We start from the raw sequence: 24,079 nt of genomic DNA, 5'->3' as shown, positions 1-24,079 counted from the left end.
AATGGTCAGTCCCAATATCGGCTCATTTTGATTGCCCTGGTGCGGTGGCAATCAAGGTAATAGCAGGGGTTAATAACAGCGCACGGCTGTTATTAAACCCCAGGTTTGTGATTGCATGGGCGTCTGTGAGATACCCGCATCACAAACCTGTAAATTACAGTAAATAAACAAGACACAGAGAAATCCTTTATTTGGAATAAATTACACACGCAGCCTCCTCCTTCACCACTTTATTATATCCCAACACCCTGCAGCTCCGACGTAATCCACATGAGATCCAGCGAAGACACGTCAAGCTCTGCTACATGTCAGAGCGAGAAGCCATAGAGCATGGCTGCTCGCTCTGAGTGCAGCGTAGTACTGACCGCGATAAGCGATGACTGCACGGCAGAGCTGTCACAGGCAGGGGGCGCGTCAAACAGGAACCAATCACAGCTGAGAGGACGGACGGTGGGTGGGGAAAACACGGAAAGCTGTGTGATTGCGTGCACAGCACAGGAAGTGAAAGCTCGACCCGGAAGCAGTGTGCCGCCATGACAGCGTCTCAGTAAGTATAAAACGCTCATTTATTTGTTTTTTTTTCATTTTTATTAATTGCAGATTCTGGATCGTGCAGCCGGAATCCCGTGCCCGGGTCCGGCCCGGGGATAGCGCTGAAACCGCGCGGAGCTGGACGTTTACAGTCCGAGTCCGCTCAACACTACTAACGATGCAGTAACAATCAGCGACCTGTATAATGATCTTGGCGGGCGTTGGGACCGTGTTAGGAGGCTGTTGGTATATGTTAAACACAGCGATGTGTCCTGCCCAGCAAGACATCACCTTGAAAATGGTCCGGACTATTCAGCAACGACTAGCAATGGCCCAGCAGGGGCCTGATCGCTGGTAGGTGTCACACATCACGAGATCTCTGGCGAGATCGTTACTGCGTCACAGAAACTGTGACCCAGCAACGATCTTGTTAGCGATCTCGTTGTGTGTGACGGGGCCTTAACTGCTAGACCTACAGCAGAGAAAACATTGTTAATCAAAATTGACAGCAAATAGCTCAGTAATCGACACATTGCTGGACTCTGGGTCTCTGCCTGTACATTATGCTGCTCTCAGATGAGGGGAACAAAAACCTGGTGACAGATTCCCTTTAGGAACATTGATCAGAAATTACAATGGCACCTGTCAAGGAGTGTGATATATTGGGCAGAAAGGGAACAAAGGAAAAATGTGCAGCGACCAGGATCTGAGTGATTTTCTGAATGACTTGATCAGAGCATCTGAAAAGGGGTTGTCCACTACGTGGGTATTGACGGCCTATCTTCAATAATATCGGATTATGAAGGACCTATAGCTGGCACCCCCACTGATCAACTGTTTACATCTCCCATTGGCTTTGCAATCTATGACCAGAGCTGGGACAGTATGGCAGTGTGCAGTGACTGTTCACTGTACGGCAGCTCTGTTCTTATTCACTTCATTAGGAGCTTAACTGACATTGTAATTCTCCTGTGCCATAAACACAGCAGTCTTCTAGGAATAGACTGCCCTCTCATTTTTGATGCAGATTTATCGTATATTTGATCTAAATCCAGGATTCTTTTGCATTCTTTTGAATTGTTTATTTAAATCCTAAGTTGTAAGCACAAAATAAACCCCAACTTCTGTCATTTATCAGTTCTGTTTCTTCAACAAGTCATTTGTTTCTAGGACCTGGAAGAGTTCTGCTTCAGATTCTGCATAAACCATATGACTATGGTTACCCAGACGGATGCCTTTGTTAATATGGACAATGATCTTCTAAAGATCTTTATCAATAAAGCAAGCAAAGCTGGAGCCTTCAAGAACTGACTGGCATCTTCTGTGATGATGGTGCTCACTTTGTAGTTAAACCTAAATTACAAGCAATTGGTGTATTTACTCTTTGATCAGATGATAATGCGTGAACACTTTAAAATTGGACTTCTTGTAAATTGAAATTCGAGTATTGGTGTTTCAAAGCATTTAGCAATCTCCATGCAATTATGAAACCTGTAGGTGCAACAGCAATGTGTAAACTATATCACTTCTACACAAACTTGTACTTTTACAGATTTTTATTGGCAGTTTCTAAAAGTAATCTTGCTACATGCTACAGAATGTGTTCCCTGTTCTTACAGTTGTCACCGATGAGATTTACAGAAGCAGCTAGGGGATATTTCGTAAATCATTTAATATACTCTGTTCTACCAGACAACCGCAAACAGCTCCACTATGACTGCAAACAATTGTTCTGATACCTGGAGAATTTCCTTTGCTTCTTTTAAAAGGGAACCTGTCAGGTGCACTATTCCCCCAGAACCACGAGCAGTTATAGGTGGATATTGCTAATCCCTGCCTAACTGTCCCTGTATACACTAGCATAGATAAAAGATCTTTAGAAATAATTTTTCTAAAGACTCCTTTCTTATGTTAATGAGTGCGGGGACTAGTCCCAAGGGTGTTATATCCCCTGACTAGTCCATCCTCTTAGCATGTTAGTACACCTGTGTGGGCGTGCTAACATGCTATTCAATTCAGCATCACCAGCGGTGACGCACATACCTGTGTTCGTGCTTCTGAATGCCCGGCACTTCTAGTCATGCTCAGTAGACCTTTGAAGCTGGGATGCGTACACCCGGTTTCATAGTGTGCATGACCGGAAGTGCCTGGCCTTCAGAAGCGCGACCAGAGTTACACGTGTGACCGCTGGTGATGCTGAATTGAATAGCATGTTAGCACACCCCTGTGGGTGTAACTAAGAGGACAGACTAGTTGTGGGATATAACGCCTTTGGTACTAGTCCTCACGCTCTTTAGTAAATTATAAAGGAACATTAGAAATACTTTATCTAAAGATCCTTTATCTATGCTCTTGTATACAGGGATGGTTAGGCAGGGATTAGCAATATGCACCCAGAACTGCATATTGCACCTGACAGGTTCCATTTAAGTCCTTTTTTATGAATACATAATTAAAGAAACCTGTCATGTAGAAAAATGCTATTAACTTGCAGATATGGGTATAATAGCATTGTGAACCGAGTCGGCCTCTGCACATTTAATTCTGCTGGCGGGAGGAAATTAATTTTAATCCTCCCGGTAGCGTTGTGGTTTCAGTTACCGATCTGTGTATGGAGAGTGGCCGCTATAACCACACGTCCCTGGACTGAATGACAGCTTGTTCTAATGCAGAGCTGCTGTCAGTGTGGGGGGAGAACAATTACAGCCGGCACTCTTCATACGCAAAGCAGTGATAGAACCCATGTTGACTGCGCTCCTGTGACTGAAAATGGAATGGGGGTGGATTAAAGTTCTTTTCCTCCCAGCAACTGGGGTTTAGGGTATGTTCACAGGTGGCCTCTTTTTTTTTTTTTTTAACCACAAAATGTCCCAAAAAATGCACCGCAGCAAAAACGCAATGCATTTTTTTTTACTCCTTTTTACCGCATTTTGCCCATTGTGTTTGAGTCAATAGATTTTATTTAAACGCTAAAAAAAAACGCAAAAAGAATTGACGTGCTGCATCTTCAAAAACGCAGCCAACAAAAAATGCCCAGTGTAGACATCAAAATCTCAGACTTTGCTGGGAGAAGAGAATGCATGCATTTAGGTGCATCTTTGTGACCTCAAAAATGTAGCAAAAGATGCCCTGTGTGAACTTAGCCTTAATGTGCAGGCGCTTGGCAGGTTCAGAATGCTACTATCCTGCAGATTAACCCTAGATCTGCAGGTAAATAGCATTTTTCCATGTGACAGGTTCCCTTTAACATTTAAACTTTTACAGCCCAATCAGTATGAAAATTGTGTAATATAAATGGGTGACACTGCATTCATTGTTCATTCAATAGTTTATACAAGTGTAAAACATCATTGCTCGCTCAGTGACTGTGCATTGTAAATGGAAATGGTTCTTTCAACGATATTGCTGCTGCTTAGGTGTGTAAATTTTGTATGTTTTTTTTTTTACTTCCACAGCACTTTGCAGACATTAGAGTGTGAACCCCATTAAGGACGCAACGGTGATACTGATAAATTCTCTATGTCTTTGGAGTGGGGGGAGAGAGAGAAATACCCCAGAGTACCTGAAGGAAACTCAGCCCTGGAATTTGAAAGCGCACACGCTCATGCTATCATTGCCCCACATGATGAAATCTCTTACTAATACTACCATGCCTGAAAGAAATCAAGATTTACTACGCAAGCTATAATTTTGACTTGCTGGTAAAACTTAGTTTAGGCTACAGTGATATTTTATCGTGAAAGTAAGGCATTTAAGTAGAAGCATACAATGGTGATTTCCTCATCTCAGACAATTTATTGAAACCAAAGCCAACCACAGTGATGGGTATATCCCCACGAAATGTCAATGTCGCAATAACTTATGTGGCCTTTATCATCAATTACAGCTTTACAACACTGTCTCATGTGTTTCTCCAGTGGCGTTATTGTCTGCTGAGGCATGTCATCCCACTCTTCTTGAAGGGTGGCCCTCAGGACATTAAGGTTTTGGGATTCACAGTTACGATCCTATACACCGCAACTTAGCTGATCCCATAGGTTTTCTATGGGATTCAGGTCTGGAGAAAGTGCAGGCCACTCCATTTCAGGTACCCCAGTCTCTAGCAACTGTTCTCTAATAATGTGACTTCAATGAGCTGCAGCATTATCGTCCATGAAGATGAAATTAGGCCTGTGTTGTTCATGCAGAACCACAATGACTGGATTAATGATGTTACTCAAGTAGGAGGAGCACCACACATTAACTGTGCCGCGACAGAATAATAATGTCTCCTCTGCACTTCCTCAGCTCAGCGTAATACTGCTCCACTGTGCTTACTTACAGCACAATACAGTACTAATGTCCCTCTAGGCTGCCTTATAATAATTGGCATGTTTTCTTTAATAATCCCCCTTATAATGATGACCCTGTACCTTCTTATTATATCCTTCCTCAGATAACGATTCCTCAATATGCCTCCTTTATAATAAAAATTGGCACAGGAGTCATTATTATAAGGCTCCTGAGTAAAAGACTTACATAGAAATACCAGGGGCCCCATAGCAAAAGTCCTATCACGGCACATAGACTCAGTACGGAAGAGTGATATCTCTCAACTTTTTAAGTAACATAAGATATGTATTGCAGCTATTAGCTATTTTGCCGATATCGAAGAGCCCTTAGCAATCTTGCCCACTCTACCACTTTTATAACTCCCATGGAGTGTGATGATCCCAACACTGGTGTGCTGTGGGGCAATCATACTAAGAAAGTCACAACAGCCCCCCCCCTCCCTACATATGATGTGCACCAGACTCTCCCACACCATATTACAATCCTCCACAGCCACAATGATAGTTTCCCTCCACAATCCACCATATAATGGTCGGTCCCTCCCTCCCCACACACAGCCCCAGTACAGTTTGATGGTCCCCACAGCTTTACTCAGACTCTTCGTCTTCTGCCTCTCTGTCTACCTAGTCTCGCATAGATGCTGATGGCGATATGCTGTAGTTATCACCCTGCCGCACCAGCAGCTTTGTGCTCTCTCTCAACTATTAATGGTACATAAAAACTCCTTGCAGCTGCTATCGTTGGTAGAATCTGAACTTGGCAAACTGTGCTAACCACCGAGCTACTATGCAACTCTATATACAATGAAATTAGTGATTAAATGATTGTACATTATTTATTACGTGATTGTCACATGTAAATACTTGTCTGCCATAGTATACAGATTTATTCCTATCGCATTGTTCACCTCAAACTATTATCTACGCAGCTAAATGGGCTTTTACGTTCAAATAGCTTTAGTGATCCCACAGACCTCCTACATATGAGCATTTTGCTTTACAGTAATGCTAAAGAGTTGATTTTACGACTGGTGGAATGCATGGCCCCATCAAAACAGTAGGGGCAATTGATTTAGGTTGGCGTAGTGCACCCCAATCTTAATAAAGCACTTGCTGAAGTATAGTCACCTAATTTTATGCAAGTCAGCATACATTTCTATATGTTAGTTGCACAGTTTTTGATGCATTTGATAGACCGGTGTGACTATGTCCCGTCCTGCCATTAAGCCCTTTTTGGCATAGCCAGCCAGGAGTAGTATGTAAATGCCAAGTCGCAGTACTTTTGCAAATATTACGACTTGAGGTGTTTATGCCAGAAATCTGGAGTTAATACCTCAATGAATCGCCCAGAGTGTCTTCAGGATACCAAAAAACCTTGTGTGCTCGAGGCTATTAGCAATATACTTATTTCTGTGCAGAAAATAATTACCCCATATGATGTGCTTCTTGCAGAGCACAAAAGGAAGGGCTTTTTTAATGTATACATAGAGAAACATATGGCAGAAATATTTAGCAGTTTTTGGTCAGTTTATAGTCGGACACCTACATCTTTGATAATCTACTGAAATTTTGACTTAAACTCCTTTTCCATGTTCAGAGCAAGATCAGCATAAATGACCTTTCCTATATCTCAATGGACCATTACTACAACTATACCAAGATCTGGTTGCGTATGAGGCTCAATAGTTCTGACAACTTGTGGTATTATTGTATTGGACATGATACAATTGTATTGTGTTAGTGGCTAATGGGATGGTTCTGGGTTGGGTCATGTCAACATATCCTCTGAAAAATAGCTCTTATAGGGGTTGTCCATTACTTGGACTACCCTTCTCAATCACCATAATTCTCCCATGTAAAGTAATAGCAGCTATGCTTGCCTCTGTTCAAGTGATGACCTTATTGTGTGAGCCCTGCAGCCAATCAGCGGCCGCTTCACTCTCACTTCCTTTGGACGAGCCGACACCTGAAATAAGTGAAAGCGGCTGCTGCTCCCCGATTTCCTCCGGATGTCAGTTATGTTCAAAGGAAGTGAGAGAAGCGGTGTGGATTATCATCTCATTCGACGCCTGCAGCCAATGTCCCGCAAGCCCAGGGAGAGTGGGTATGCATCGGAGAGGATTATAGCTGCTATTATTTTATATGGGGGAACTATGATAATTAAAATTGGGTTATCAAAGTAGTGGACAATCCCTTTAACACGTGATATGTCAAAGGGCTGCAAATAGTTTTAGTATAAACCTATTAATCCTTTTGGTTCTGTCTGAGCAAGACAAGCTCCTTCCTCGATTGCATTGTAAAGGTTGCTGGTGGAAAGATATTAGATTGGATGGGTAAACTGCTTAGGACCTACAGTATTTCAAGAATTATTGTTTCAGGTTATATTAAATACTACATATGGATGCGGTACTGAATAGTAAACACTTTTTTTTCTCACTAGTGATAGTTGCACTGATCTAATGGAACCACTGGTTAGTCATTTTTATGGGCCAGTGGAGTTACTTTGAATAACACATTTTGCTAATAACCTAGAGTAGGGTATTTTGTATAGCAATTTATTACTTCTCTTTCCACCTAATGGGGTCACAATTGCACCACACTATTTTAATTACTATTTTATGAAGGATCATGAAACCCAAATTGCATGTAATGTTATCCAATTCAATGTATTGCATTTAGTATGCTGATCCATCAACAATACTTTTACATCAACGTAAAATACTTCTTTTGCACTAGATGAAAAACGCCTATATTAAAAACTTTTCTAGAACTGGAAAATGGACGAGCCTGAAATGTATAGTCTCTGATAATAGATTTGAGCAAAACTGCTGTTTGATGACTTTTTTTGATAATTGTTTGATTTCTATGATATTAAAACTTAGTCAAGAAAAAAAAATGCTGTTTATTTATTATGTTAAATACCAAAAGATGTATAGATTCTTTAGTCCATCTTATGATGACAGACACTTGTGCTACATCTTTTTAACTAAAGCTCATATCTTTCTGAGATTAGGTACCTGGATTTGCCGTATGTAATACACATCTAGAATTCTTGCTCCTTCAAAAAGTACTGTGTGAAGAGACCCTGATGTGTGGGTAAATGAGGGCCTTTCCTGTAGATTATGTTATCAATCTTTAATCCTGGACCGTCTTTGTAAAATAATGCCGCATTGTTGACATTGACGTTACTCACACACAGAATCAAACAAAAAAAAAAAAACCACAATGGGATTTGGAATTCAGTTTTATTTTTAAAAGTAATAAAAAATAAAATGTTAGCATGAACATAATTGTCATATCGATAAAGTTTCACAGAGCTTCTGTGTTTTCAAATATAAGAATTACCTGACCAAAACAATAAAAATATTCATTAGCTAAATTCCCATGTACTACGGGACTGTACTCTGCAGTATGTGTGCAGTAGAGGCATGAGAGTTTTTTTAAAAAAAAAAAAAAAAAGCTTTGGAGGTACAGGAAGACATGGCGTGGTTGTGCTATTGAAAAAAAGTATATATTTTTTATGGAAATGCTAATTGGTTAATTGTAAGGTACAGTTGCTACTTTGCATCATTGTTTTCTTCCTTGCACGTAAAAAAAAATAAAAAAAAAAATCAGTATTTTTCCCAGGCCAACAATAGCAAACACTTATATAAGCTACTCTTAAGACAAGCCTAATGTACATGTTCCAAAGCCTAATAAAAGTAATAAACAATCCTTATTATTTTTCTTTTAAGACTAAAGAGGGTCTGTCGGCTCTCCTGTGGGGCTAATATACAATATGTAATCCTCCTGACATCTGTTAAAATGGCATTGGCCACAGCTGATCACAGGACAATCCCTTTAAAATTGTTGTTATGTAAAATACAAAATGTACTTACAGTACAGTAGTGGAAGGCTGTACAACTTCAGTTCCTTATGAAAGTGTAATGTAGGGCCATATCCTATTTACAGCTTTCCTTACTCTTCCAGAAGAATATGAACAATGCAGAGCTCTGGGAAATAATGCTCCAGATTTCAGATGTCAGGAGAGCCAACATGTCCTCTTTAGGGTCACACATGGGTGATGCTGCAGGTACATGGATTGCAGGAAGTCTAATTCAGATGACTGTGGCAAGCACCGAAATCTACAGTGTAAATATACACAACTTTTTGGAGGTAACACAATTTTGTGTTTTTAAGATTGCATGGGAAAGAACTGTTAATGCTTAGATTATGTGATTGTACTATCCTTACTTAAAACGTTGTTTCTGAAAGCCTATTAAAGTATTCAAAGGTCTTGCTTGGAAATGGTAGTCGTATTGTTAGAAAAACTAATAAATATAAATATATTTACTGCGAATTACCATGGAGGCAGAAAACAACATGCTATGACCTTGTGGTGGTGACCACATTGAAAGATCATAAGACTACTGACATTAAGACACTCTCCTAAATAATACCATAGCTATTTTGGACAGAGACCCCCTCCCCCATGATCACTAGGGTCTTTGGTTTTTCATAGGAAGACAGAGAGCATGGATCAGTTTTTTCTATTGATGTGTCAGAAAATATCTTACACTAAACTTCCACTATAAATCTTCCTTTGTGTTGTGCAAACACAGAGCTGCAAACTTCAGCCAACAACAATTGAGACGATCCCTGGGATTTATAGGCTCCATCTTATATCCAGAGCAAAAAAGGTAAAGATGAATCATGAACACACTGAGCTCCATACAGGTTTTTAAAGCATATCTTAATATACTTATTACATGATATCAGTCGCTTGCCACCTATAATATTACCACTAACTGGTTTTGTGAACTATACAATAGCACCAAACACTGCCTGCACTCGTCTAAGGTCAGCTCCATACTTCAATTGAGGTAATGTGGAAGATATCACCAGTAAAATCCCCACTAGTGTCTGTATGAGTGGGCAAATTCATTCCAGTTATCTTAGTCTTATATTTTAACTTGAGCTATTAGCAGGTAAATAGATGGGGAGCAGTGCTGTGTAAAGAATTGGGCACCTACATGTATAGCAGAGCACACAATTCGGAGCTGCAGTCATAGTGAATATACAGGGGTACAACTAGGATATCAATGGAGAACAGTTGTCTTCAGTAGTAATCAGCAAGTAACCATAGGGCTCAAGTGGAAACGTGCACAATAATTAAATAAAATTCAAGTAAGGTACAATTAAAATAAATAGTGCACTTTAGCATCAGCGTAACCATTCATACATGTGGTCCCAGGTGTTAAGGAGGTTGTAGACATGTATATAGTAAATGGAGGCAGCCATCATCCTGAAAACACTGATTTCTCTAAACTACTGTTAAAATTGTAATAGTCAGGTATCAGTTTCTAAAAGTGGCATAAATTAAAAAAAAAAAATAAAAAAAGTATGAGAAAAACCAATGAACGTCTGTAGATATGGATTACATTAGTGTCAGTGAAGTGGGCTTCGGAGATTAGGTCTCTTTAATCTTCTTTCTTTATGGAGTCTTCTGGCGCCACCGATTCTGACACCTCCTCTGACTTTTGTCTCTGTATTCTTGTCCTTGTGGACTCTGTGATAACACAAATACATATAGTCAGTCATTTTAATGATTGCGCAAAGGAACTTTGTCAGTAGGCTCAACCTTCCTAAGCCGTCTACATTGGCACGCAGGTCATAAAAAGATGAGTAAAATAATACATCCGATATCTTATACTAGAGAAATCCATGTTTTGCTCAATATGTAAATTAACTATATAGATCTATGGGCCATACACAGATCTCCCGGAGAATCTGCCTCCAGAGATTATTTTAAAGTATTAAACATATAAAGTACAAGTTACAATGAAAAAACATTGACAGACTGGAACAGAGCCCTGCACCTGCGTGCTTACAGTATACATTTTGAAAATGAAAAGGGGTGTTACCACTGTAAGACATGTAATGACTGACAGATTTCCCTACTGATCTACATGTCTCACAACAAAGACGGATCTCACTGCAGAGCGGTGTATGATTACAACTAACAGTACAGCAGAGCTGAATTTTTCTCATTACAAACACATCTGCTACTCTTCTTTCACAGTGCTGTCAGCTCTGCTGCAGAGTTGTGCCTGATTACAAGAAGCTCTTCTGCTTCCATCTCACAGGCAGCCATTCTGGGGAGAGGTGCAGTATAGCACTAGGAGAGGAGAGGTTCAGATATTTGTAATAAGACAACGCTCAGCTCTACTGAGCTGTTATTTGTAATTAGGGACAGTTCTGCAGTGAAATCAGGAGAGTAGATGGTCAATCATTATATACCTCACACTGGTACCAACCCTTTTCAATTAAAATAAGCTATGAAGGCAGATACTCGGGGACATCTATGTCTGACCCATAAATCTTAACAACTCATTTACATATTAAGAAAAACGTGAATTTATCTGGAATATGACGATTGATCACAGATATCAATGTATCATTTTATTCAACTTTCTATGACCTGCATGCCACATAGTTGGCTTAGGAGGGTTGAGCCTTCTGACAAAGTCAATTAAGTGTTAAGCCTCATTCACACATCAGTTATTTTCTCATACGAGAAAAAAAGGTCTGAGTTTCATCAGCAGTTTTATCAAAGTTTGCTCAGTGTCAGTTTTCACCATCAAAGATTGGTTAGTTTAATCAGTTCTATCTTTTCCTATCTAGTAGTTCGTGAAAAACTGACAGCAGATAGTGACATTCAGAGTACTGTTCAATTTTTTTTCACGGACTCACAGATTTGTGTTGCCAATTTTGATCCAACACTCAGATCAATATTGGACATGCCTCCGTGATTCTGCACAGATTGCTTGGTCCGAGAAAAATCACAAGCATGTAAACCGCCCCATTCACAATTAGAGGTATGAGTGCCATCTGTGAAAAATTGTACTTGATAGCACCATTATGGAGAACAAAACCTACAGACAAGCCCTTTAACATAAAATTGCCATTATTTGGTTTGTTACATGGATACCAAGGAGAGCTTTTACCTGTTAATTTGTTTTGATGCATAAAGATCAGTATAGTCCAAAGAAAGACAAAATTAGCATCTTCCAGTAACAACATCTGGAATCTGACTGCTGCCCATACTTTAAGGGAGTTTAGAAATCAGAAAAACAACGCTTTCTTCCAAACACAAAGCCACACCAGTCTACAGGTTTTGTGTGCTATTGCAGCTCAGATCCAATAAAGTGATTGGGCTGCAATATTAAAACACAACCCATAGAAAGGTGTGGTGTTTTTTTTTTTCTTTGTTTTTTTTTTTTAAAGAAAACCATGTACCGTATTTTTCGCTTTATAAGACGCACCTGATTATAAGACGCACCCCCAAATTTGGTGAAGGAATAGAGAATTTTTTAATAAATGGGGTCCGTCTTATAATGCCAGTGTCCGTCTGACAAATCATATAGGGTATATGTCCCTCATAGCCCCCCCCATCCTAAAATTAGCCCTCTGAATCTGGATATGGCCCAGTGATGCCACATGTCCCCTATGCCTGGCACACATCCTCTATGGCTGGCACACAGCCCACTGTGGCTGGCACACGGCCCACTGTGGCTGGCACACGGCCCACTGTGGCTGGCACACGGCCCACTGTGGCGGCACACGGCCCACTGTGGCGGCACACGGCCCACTGTGGCGGCACACGGCCCCATGTGGCTGCACACGGCCCCATGTGGCTGCACACGGCCCCATGTGGCTGCACACGGCCCCATGTGGCTGCACACGGCCCCATGTGGCTGCACACGGCCCACTATTGCTGGCACATGGCCCCATGTGGCGGCACATGGCCCACTATTGCTGGCACATGGCCTCATGTGGCTGCACACGGCCCACTATTGCTGGCACATGGCCCCATGTGGCTGCACACGGCCCCATGTGGCTGCACACAGCCCACTATTGCTGGCACATGGCCTCATGTGGCTGCACACGGCCCACTATTGCTGGCACATGGCCCCATGTGGCTGCACACGGCCCCATGTGGCTGCACACAGCCCACTATTGCTGGCACATGGCCCCATGTGGCGGCACACGGCCCCATGTGGCTGCACACAGCCCACTATTGCTGGCACATGGCCCCATGTGGCGGCACCCGGCCCCATGTGGCGGCACACGGCCCCATGTGGCGGCACACGGCCCCATGTGGCGGCACACGGCACCCATGTGGCTGCACACGGCCCCATGTGGCTGCACACAGCCCACTATTGCTGGCACATGGCCCCATGTGGCGGCACATGGCCCCATGTGGTGGCACACGGCCCCATGTGGCTGCACACAGCCCACTATTGCTGGCACATGGCCCCATGTGGCGGCACATGGCCCCATGTGGCTGCACACAGCCCACTATTGCTGGCACATAGCCCCATGTGGCGGCACCCGGCCCCATGTGGCGGCACACTGCCCCATGTGGCGGCACACGGCCCCATGTGGCGGCACACGGCCCCATGTGGCTGCACACGGCCCACTATTGCTGGCACATGGCCCCATGTGGCGGCACACGGCCCACTATTGCTGGCACATGGCCCCATGTGGCGGCACACGGCCCCATGTGGCTGCACACGGCCCACTATTGCTGGCACATGGCCCCATGTGGCGGCACACGGCCCCATGTAGCGGCACATGGCCCACTATTGCTGGCACACAGCTCCCTGTGTTATATATCGCCCCATGCTGCTGCTTTTAGGAAAATAAACTTTCCTTACCTTCTCCAGCATTGTCCTGTCTGTGTCCCCCTCCTCGGGGTTGATCTCCGGCCTCCTGCATTTCCTGGTTCTCGGCCGGTCATGTGATCGGCACGGAAGAGTGAAATCTCTTGTGCCTTATCACAGCAGCAGGAGGGAGGCCTGGCAGACACGCTGGAGGAGGTGAGTAAAAAGTTTATTATTTTACTGTTTGCAGCAGCATAGGGGACATAGCTAACACGGGGGAGGGGGCATGTGCAATCAAAGAAGGGGCAGGCAGATATAATATACACTGCTGCCCCAGCCTATCGCCGCGGTGCACTTTCAGCACCATGGTGGTGGACAGCAGCTGTGCATATTATATGAGCGGGTGCAGGAGATCAAAGGCTTCTGCTCCCAGCTTTCATAAGTCCCCCAGCAGAGCTCCAGAGCTGCCCGCACCTCCCCTGGACTCTGTAGTGTGTGTATATATATATATATATATACACCCCCCCCCCCGTATATTCGGATTATAAGACGCACCCCCTACTTTCCCCCAAAATTTGGGGGAACAAAAGTGCGTCTTATAAAGCGAAAAATACGGTAATTCTATTTCTGGAGAACCTCTTTGAAAACAGTGGCCAGCCATTGTTGTATCTACTGCAATAAACACACTTTTCCATTACTTAAAGGGAACTAGTCCCACTCGGAAATGCTATATACCTGCAGGTATATAGCTGGGTTCACACTAAGCGACAGCGACGTCGCTGTTACGTCACCATTTTCGGTGACGTAACAGCGACCTTGTAAGTCGCTGTTATGATCGCTGCTTAGCTGTCAAACACAGCGACGCAGCAGCGATTATAACGTCGCTGTGCTACATGTGCAGAGAGCAGGGAGCCGCGCTTAGCGCTGGCTCCTTGCTCTCCTAGGTACAGTACACATCGGGTTAATTAACCCGATGTGTACTGCAGCTACATGTCACAGTGCAGAGAGCAGGGAGCCGCGCACACTGCTTAGCGCTGGCTCCTTGCTCTCCTTGCTACAGTATACATCGGGTTAATTACCCGATGTGTACTGCAGCCACATGTGCACACAGCAGGAGCCGGCGCTGGCAGCAAGGGCGGAGGCTGGTAACGAAGGTAAATATCGGGTAACCAGGGAAAGGTCTTCCCTTGGTTACCCGATGTTTACGCTGGTTACAGCTTTCCGCAGCTGCCAGACGCCGGCTCCTGCTCGCTTCATTTCGTCGCTCTCTCGCTGTCACACACAGCGATGTGTGTGTCACAGCGGGAGAGTGACGACCAAAAAATGAAGCTGGACATTCAGCAGCGACCGGCGACCTCACAGCAGGGGCCAGGTCGTTGCTGGATGTCACACACAGCGACAGCGACGGGACGTCGCTGCAACGTCACAGAAAATGGTGACGTAGCAGCGACGTCGTTGTCGTTGTGTGTGACACCAGCTTAAGATTAATCTGCGTTTACTTCCTATTTAGCAGCTTACTGAACAGCAGATACAGGGAGGAAGGGAAGTTATATTCTCCCTGCACCACCCCAAAGACTTGAAGCAAAAGGCTGCAGGTAGAAGTTACATTCACTACTTACTCCACAGGGAGCACGTCTGTAATCACTCCCCATGCACACTGATTGACAGCCTGCAAAGCAGTGTTTGTGTTTTTTTTAAGCGTCATACAGCACATGCACTGTGCAGTAAGCAGAGACTTTAACCGCTCCCTGCACCTCCCCGAAGGCTGGAAGCGAGTGACTGCATGAAGAATGTAACGTCATTGGGTAAGTTGACACAGTGCGTTTTTCGCGGCGTTTTTCGGGTGCGTTTTTGGCTTCAAAACTGCATGACTTTGTTTCCCCAGCAAAGTCTATGAGTTTTCATTTTTGCTGTCCGCACACAACTTTTTTTTTTTTTTAAGCTGCGTTTTTTAGCTTAAATAAAAAAAAAATGGACATGTCAATTCTGTCCTGCGTTTTTCTGCGTTTTCCCCCCATGCAATGCATTGGAAAAACGCAGCAAAACACAGATCAAAAATGCACCAAATCGCGGCAAAAACGCATGCCGCGGGTGCGTTTTTAGCGGCCAAAAACGCAGCGTGTGCACATAGCCATTGGCTGATTTAAATGCTATTTACCTGCAGATTATCACTATCCAAGTAAATAGTGTTTTTGGCTGTGACTGGCACCCTTGCAGTTTGTATGCACGAGACATGTCAGCAGCATTTACTGACAAGCATATGTCAGATAAAAATAAGACCTACTGAAAAGACTGTTTGCTATATGACCAGGAAAGCTCAGACAGACACTGCAAACAGTGTGAATTCAGCCATATGTCCTTGTATTCACAATACACCTATTACACCAGCCCATGTACAATCTGACTATATCTGTCAGCTGTTTCCTGTCCACTAATTTCATTCATATTTGCTCATGTGTTAGTAACAGTCAAACACTGCGCTGAACAATCTATTAAATATCTTTCCTTGTTTCCGTCTATCCCAGTGAACTCAAGGCTGCCTACCACATGCCAGACTGAAGTGTGGTACGCCATTGGTACTTATGTATGTACGAGACATGACTCATTTATGACCTATTCTAGTGTATCCTGACGACGTAGATTCAGCACATGTATTCTTAGAAATGTCAGATCCAATTAAAAATTGTACTGGAAACAAAAGTTGACAAATAAAACTGAAATTGTTGATTTTAGAAGATAATTGCAACTTTAAAATAAGTCAGAGAGAATATCAAGTTGGGTGAATGTGTGTAGTATGACAATACGTCTCTTTATAATAAATTGGAACAGTTTAATGATTTTCTGCACAGACTGAAGCTGGGAGACTTGTACATAGCAAACAGATCAGAGGCGGCGGACTATTTTGGCACGAATATCCCCGCTTAGGCAATTAATGCGTATGACATGTGCAGGAAACAAAGATTTCATATTGAGAAATGCCCTTACTCCACAGTCTTCTTTCAGTTCTTCTTTTGTATTTTTTTTTATGCATTAACAGCCGACTTCCTGACAAATGACTCATGAGCCGCCCAAGACAAAGCAAAGGCTATAAAGTACAACCCTGATCATTTCAGAGTACAGTAGTAGTGTGAGGCGTGTTATGGTCTTTAGCCCTGCTCTAATGGTGGTGTCACACACAGCGTCAACGACGTCGCTGCTACATCACCATTTTCTGTGACGTTGCAGCGACGTCCCGTCGCTGTCGCTGTGTGTGACATCCAGCAACGAGCTGGCCCCTGCTGCGAGATCGCCGCTCGTTGCTGAATGTCCAGCTTCATTTTTTGGTCGTCGCTCTCCTGCTGTGACGCACAGATCGCTGTGTGTGACAGCGAGAGAGCGACGAAATGAAGCGAGCAGGCAGCAGGAGCCGGCATCTGGCAGCTGCGGTAAGCTGTAACCAAGGTAAACATCGTGTAACCAAGGTGGTTACCCGATATTTACCTTCGTTACCAGCCTCTGCAGCTCTCACGCTGCCAGCGCCGGCTCCTGCTCTCTGCACATGTAGCTACAGTATACATCGTGTAATTAACCCGATGTGTACTGTAGCTAGGAGAGCAAGGAGCCAGCGCTCAGTGTGCGCGGCTCCCTGCTCTGAGCACATGTAGCTGCAGTACACATCGTGTAATTAACCCGATGTGTACTGTAGCTAGGAGAGCAGGGAGCCAGCGCTCAGTGTGCGCGGCTCCCTGCTCTGAGCACATGTAGCTGCAGTACACATCGTGTAATTAACCCGATGTGTACTGTAGCTAGGAGAGCAGGGAGCCAGCGCTCAGTGTGCGCGGCTCCCTGCACATGTTGCAGCACAGCGACGCCTGTCGTTATGATCGCTGCTTCGGCTGCTGTGTTTGACAGCTAAGCAGCGATCATAACAGCGACTTACAAGGTCGCTGCTACGTCATCATTTTGGTGACGTAACAGCGACGTCGTTGTCGCTGTCGTTTAGTGTGACCCCAGCTTAAGGGGTGCTTCACACACAGCGAGCTCACTGCCGAGATCGCTGCTGAGTCACGCTTTTTGTGACGCAGCAGTGACCTCATTAGCGATCTCGCTGTGTGTGACAATGAGCAGCGATCTGGCCCCTGCTGCGAGATCGCTGCTCGTTACACACAGCCCTGGTTCGTTTTCTTCAAAGGCGCTCTCCCACTGTGACACACAGATCGCTGTGTGTGACAGCGAGAGAGCGACAAATGAAGCGAGCAGGGAGCAGGAGCTGGCATCTGACAGCTGAGGTAAGCTTGTAACCAAGATAAACATCGGGTAACCAAGGTGGTTACCCGATATTTACCTTAGTTACCAGCCTCTGCAGCTCTCACGCTGCCTGTGCTGCCGGCTCCGGCTCTCTGCACATGTAGCTGCTGTACACATCGGGTTAATTAACCCAATGTGTACAGCAGCTAGGAGAGCAAGGAGCCAGCGCTCAGTGTGCGCGGCTCCCTGCTCCCTGCACACACAGCTAAGCGGTGTGCGCTGGTAACTAATGTAAACATCGGGTAACCATACCCGATGTTTACCTTAGTTACCAGTCTCCGCAGCTTCCAGACGGCGGCTCCGTGCAAGCGCAGCGTCGCTTGCACGTCGCTGCTGGCTGGGGGCTGTTAACTGGTCGCTGGTGAGATCTGCCTGTTTGACAGCTCACCAGCGACCATGTAGCGATGCAGCAGCGATCCTGACCAGGTCAGATCGCTGGTCGGATCGCTGCTGCATCGCTAAGTGTGAAGGTACCCTAAGCAAGAGGCCACATGGAGATTACTCCTCATAAACTTTGATTAGAGACAAACTGATAAAACACTCATTGTTCGCAATGTCATGGCTATACACACAGGTAATACAGATGTTTATTATGCCACAAACCCATGTATTATTTCCAACCATATTAACCGCCAAGTGATTTTTCTTTATTTTCTCTGTTTTGCTCCCCTCCTTCAAAGATCTGTAACTATTTTTTTTGTCAACCTTGCCATATGAGGGCTTGTTTTTTACGGGACAAGTTTACTTTTAAATGAAATCATGAGTTTTACAACATAGTGTACTGAAAAACCGAAAAAAAAAAAAAAGTGTGGAAAAATTGCAAAAAAAAAAAGTGCGATTGCATGATGTTTTTTGGGATCATGTATTCACTATATGGTAAAACTGATGTTCCAGTGTGATGTCTCAGTTCAGTACGAGTTCGTAAACATGTATAGGTTTACTTTTATCTAAGGGGTTAAAAAGAAATTCTGTAGTTTGCCCAAAGAAAGGGTGCACTTTTTGTGCCATTTTCCGTGACCCGTAGCGTTCTCATTTTTTAGGATATGTTAGCTTATTTTTTGCGTCTCGAGCTGATGTTTTAATTGGTACCATATTTGCACAGATGCTACGTTTTGATCGCCTGCGATTGCATTTTGCGCAAAATTTGCGACAACCAAAAAACCCCGTAATTTTGGCGTTTGGATTTTTTTTTGTTATGTCGTTTACTGATCAGGTTAATTGATTTTATATAGACTTTTTTTTTATTTATTTATTTTTTATTAATTTACTAGTCCCCCTGTGGTGCTATAAGGAGCAGCAGTCTGAGTGCTCATTCATTTCTGTAGAACAGAGCTGCACAGCTCAGGTCAGCAGAAATGCTCGTCTACTGTAACAGCCAGCTCTCTGCCGGCTGTTACAGGAAAAGAGTCATGATAGCGCCAGGAGTCATCACATGACCCTGTGCTACTTTGGCACCCATCGGCTCCTCGTGATCATGTTATGGGGCTTCCGATTGTGGCGGGTAAGTGTGTTACCCGCTGTGGGCATTTAAATCGCGCTATCACATTTTGACAACACAATCTAATGGGTTAACAGGCACGGGTGGATCGCAGATCCACCTGCGCCTGCGATGCATACATGTCAGCTGTTAAAATCAGCTGACGTGCAGGGATCGCCACCGGCTTACCGCAGCAGTCAGCTGAGACTACCCCTTCAGGATTTAGGACATATCAATCCTAGGTCGTGAACGGGTTAAAAAAAACAAAAAAAAACCAAGGAACCATTTTGCCATAGGAATTGTATAAACAAGTTCTTGTGATGGGAACGTTTTTTCTGCATTTATCTCTGTAGAGGAAACGCTGGATAGCCAAACCATATACGAGATATAATTCAATAATGGTGGCACTGTTATTAAACAGCAGAGGTGACGCAAGTTCCCTAATTGCTTCGGTTGGGTGTTTCAGAACAGAAATCCCCTATTTCCTATTCAATCTCGTAATAACTAAAGATGGGCGAATAGTGAAATATTTGGGTTCAGATTAGGATTACCGAATACAGAGTAATATTCCAGTATTCGTCACGAATAATGAACCGAATGTAAGTCAATGGGGAACTAGAGCATTTTTCCCAATTGCTTGGGTTCCCCATTGACTTGCATTAGGTTCGTTATTCGTGACAAATACTGGAATAGTACTACTTATTTGGTAATTATAATCTGAACCTGAATATTTCACTATTCACCCATCACTAGTAATAAGTCATCCATGGATAGTGCTAATCGGCCAAATTATTCGGTCCATCGGTTCCTGAAGTGCGGTACTTACTGATATCAAATAGAATAAACTTACTCATTTCTTCAAGCTTCTGTTGGAATTTTGAGTCTGAAGAAAGAGATTTGCTGAAATAAAGAAAAACAAGTCAAATATTGGAAAGAGATTGAAGCATTGCTATCAAAAGAGAAACCCAGAACAATGGAATAACAATTACACTTCTGCATTAACAGGGCATTGACATCTATGAAAACACGGACAGGTGTACATTTACTGAGTGCCTGGCCTGTATTATCATGGCTTATTATTAACTATTCAGAACATGTCATCAAACTTTCCAAAGGTATCTGGAGTTATTCCACGCTTGTCATCTTAGAGGAAGTTATTAAATGAATGAGCAATCACTTCTAGAATTTACAGTTTATATATCCAGTGGAAAGGATTACCTAGAATGGTTTATTAAATAAAACATTTAAAAGGGGTTGTATATATATATATATATATATATATATATATATATATATATAAAAAAAAAATATATACAGTATATGTCTTTCAATTCAGTTCCGAATTAGTTAAGCTGGGTTAGTGCAGTAATGGACAATTCATTTCATATATGACATAAGTCATGGTCTGAGGTTTGGAGACTTGACTATTCTTGGTTTTCACAAAGTTTTATGTTTCATTACATTTAGATCTTTTAATGAGATGTTTCCATGATTACTGAAGTACAATTATCAGCATTTCATAAGTTTTTATACTTTTGTCAAATACTGCACATCAAGTTTATGTAGACTTAGTATTTGCAGTGATGAACCTTATTTTTGAAGACTTCGGCAATTCGCCCCGACATTCTAGATATCAACCTTTGGACCAAACCGTGACTTTTGAAGACCCATTCTTGGCTAATCAGTGCTTGCAGTTCATCACAATTTCTGTGTTTTTGTTTGACACCTGCTTTTAGAGGATTGGCCACAGGTTCTCAATGAGATAGAGACCTGGGGAGTTTCTTGGCCATATACCCAAAATTTCAGTGTTTTATTCCCTTGTAACATGGTGCTCCATCATGCTGGGAAAAAATGATTCCTCACCTTACTGCTCCTGAATCGTTGAGAGGTTATATAGCTTAGATACTATTCTTTATTTATGGCAGTGGTCTTAGGCAAAATTGTGACGGAACCAACTCTCTTGTATGAAGCGTAATCCCACATATGAATGATCTTAGGATGCTTTACTGTTGACATGACACCTTTTCTTCTTAGGTCAATCATCTTTAAAGATGTCCCAAACAGTCTGAAGGAAGCTTTATCAAAGAAAATACGTATATCCTCTGCAGTCTAATCCCTGTTCTTCCTGCAGGTTGTCAGTCTGTCCTTGATGTTTTTCTTGGAGAAGTGGCATCTTTGTTTGTTGAAAAGTCAATATATTAAAGCACTATCCCCCTTTGACACCAGGCCAGACTCGAAAAATCGTTGCTTTGCTAGGTGTGCATGCAGATGCAATGATACCTGCCCGCTTCCATTCCTGAGCAAGCTCCACACTGGTGTTCAACTGATCCTGTAGATAAATGCTCTTTGCAGGATACTCCTGGCATTTGCTTGATTTTCTTGAGTGCCCTGAAGCCTTCTTCACAGTAATTGAACCTCTCTTTTTGAAGTTCTTGATGATCTGATAAATGTCTAATTTAAGGGCAATCTTACAAGCAGCAATGTCCTTGCCTGTAAAGCCCTTTTGGTGCACAGCAATAGTGACAGCATTTTTTTCCTTAGAGGTAACCATGTTTAAAAGAAGAAGAAAATACTTTCCAGCACTATCCCACTTTTAAAGCAACCAGTTATAATTTCACAAGCATGACTGAGTTATCAGATGCTTTGTCCTTGTAAGTCATTTCCACAAGCAATCGAGAAGATCACTGAAATAAAGTAATAATTTTGTGGCAGGGTTGAAAATCAGTGGGAACTGGGCTTTTATATTTGTGTTAAATATCATGGCAAGGAATAATTTTGCTAATTTTTTGGAATTCATATGATCATTCTGGCAAAAATGTATAATTGGTGGAGAAAGGTTGAACCAGATGAACCTAGATCTTTTTTCAACCTATGTAACTATGACTGTTAATTAATATCACCTTATTACAGCCTAGAGCAAAAAAAACCCCAAAACATTAGTGATACTGACCCCTCCACTTATTTATGTCAGATCACCTAGGAAGATGTTTTTATTAGTAGGAAATATGTTTATGTACATTATGTATTTAGGCATCTGTGCATAATATGTGAAATTATGTAGATTACGCATACCTTCCATCTGCTTCATCATGGCCGTCAAAGCGAAGCTTCTTCAGTGGTTTTGGGACAGTGCCATCCGCATGTCTCTTTATAGGTCGTTCTGTGCTGCTCACCATCTGATTGATTTTCTGAAATTTTTCAGATGCCTGAAACAAAACAAAACAAAAAAAAAATTGTTCCTTAGTAAGTGCATTAATCCGTGTACCTGTAGCCCCTATCATGATTTTTCAGCTGCATTTGTAGTTTTGCAAAGAATCTGCAATCACGCTTCTTGTTGCTTTTGGATACGGGAACCATAAAAATACAGAAATGTGTGCACACCCCGATACAGGATGTAAAATAGAAAAGACAGAAAACAACTACAAACCATCCCTTTACAAAAAATAAGTTACACTGCATATTTACAATTTAACTAAACCTATGTGATCCCTACTTCTTGCTTTTTGATATAAAAAAAAAAAGGTATTTTTCTCAGTAATTACAACCTTTGGCAACAAGTAACTTAACCTTCTAGGTTTCATGTTGGTAACTGATAATATTACTTGATATATTAGATGGTAAGGGGGAAATGAGATAAAATAATGCTACCTAGAAGGCGTACTTGGTTCAAGAAATTCTTAGGTCTATTATCTGTAACAGGTCTATTCTCTTCTTTGGAGAGGAAATTAACTTTTTCTACTGTTTATTTTGTGTTGTGTTATGGGTTAGGGCATCCAGCTTTTCGCCGAATTCGGCGCACTCCAGTACAGTGTATACAGTACAATGGCAGCGCGACAAGCTCCAGTCACATGCTGCCATGTGACCGAAGCATGTGACCCGGAAGTTGTCACAATGCCATTGTACTGTATCACACTGTACTGGAGTGCGCCGAATCCGGCAAACCGGGTGTGTGAAACTAGCCGTAGAAAGTAATTTGTGTTGGGAACAAGAAATGTCCATATCCGAGCAGTCTGCAGCTCGCCTTCCTCGTGATGATCTACTACTTTCGAGTACTTTTTTTTAATCATACAAACATGAGAAAGACTGACTATTACAACATGGAATGTAAGAGTATGGGAGACACAAATGACATGCAATATTTTCCTGGTTGCAGCCATTTGAGCCAGCAATACTATGTAACCCAGAAACTCATTTAGTAAAGAATTCAGATAATACAGCAGTCTTGGGCTTGTCCATGTTACCACTTTGTCTTTTCCACCCATGCATAAGCTATTATTCTGGTGCACAAATCTATATCCTCTGTGAGATATCTTCAGTAGATGGCCATTATGATCCAGTAATGTGCCTATTAACTTGATAACAATGTACATATCACTTCCCTATTCTGAGGAGTTACTTAAAAAAAGTGATTAAATACTCATGTTAGTGGTCATCTCGTCAAACTCTGTCTAGAATGTATATTATAGGATCAAAATCTATTCTCCCCTTAATGTCAGAGGAAGAATATCTAGTGAGAAGTGTCTCAGATCATTCACCCATACCACTACAGTTTAGAGTAAAACCTATCAATAGGATCGGAACACATTATATGGCATTTAAATTCCCTTTGGCTACAGATGGTTGGAAATCACATATCTGGACATTTGAGATAATTTATGCTTAATGAGGGCCGGGCATTGATGGCCCTAAAAGGGACGCCATGAAGGCCTGCATGAGAGGAATCTAAATCAAAGAAATAAGAAAATGTAAATCTAGAGAACTAACACAAGTGTTACATAATAGGATAGATATAGCACAGCAGGCGTTCA

The 24,079-nt window shown here is 42.6% G+C and overlaps 2 protein-coding genes across 5 annotated transcripts in view; one reads left to right on the top strand and one right to left on the bottom strand.

Moving 5' to 3' along the window:
- The window catches only part of RCBTB2 (RCC1 and BTB domain containing protein 2), a 98,166-nt gene extending 89,034 nt beyond the window's left edge, over nt 1–9,132 (top strand). For 2 of the 4 annotated variants that reach the window (XM_075336897.1, XM_075336895.1), the window contains exon 13: nt 3,987–9,132. In XM_075336897.1, the coding sequence (XP_075193012.1) occupies nt 3,987–4,003 (17 nt within the window). In that variant the 3' untranslated portion in view covers nt 4,004–9,132. Of the gene's footprint in view, nt 1–1,701 lie in introns of all 4 variants that reach the window. The other 2 variants (XM_075336896.1, XM_075336894.1) reach the window with 1 other exon arrangement.
- Nucleotides 8,095–24,079, bottom strand: part of RB1 (RB transcriptional corepressor 1) — a 334,069-nt gene continuing 318,084 nt past the window's right edge. The window contains exons 25-27 of the mRNA XM_075336899.1: nt 22,344–22,477; nt 20,122–20,171; nt 8,095–10,410 (exon numbers count right to left, since the gene is read on the bottom strand). Of these exons, the coding sequence (XP_075193014.1) occupies nt 10,322–10,410; nt 20,122–20,171; nt 22,344–22,477 (273 nt within the window). The 3' untranslated portion in view covers nt 8,095–10,321. The remainder of the gene's footprint in view (nt 10,411–20,121; nt 20,172–22,343; nt 22,478–24,079) is intronic.

Source organism: Anomaloglossus baeobatrachus, chromosome 2, assembly GCF_048569485.1.
Source record: "Anomaloglossus baeobatrachus isolate aAnoBae1 chromosome 2, aAnoBae1.hap1, whole genome shotgun sequence".
Taxonomy (NCBI): Eukaryota; Metazoa; Chordata; class Amphibia; order Anura; family Aromobatidae; genus Anomaloglossus; species Anomaloglossus baeobatrachus.
This window is presented reverse-complemented; position numbering and strand designations above follow the sequence as displayed.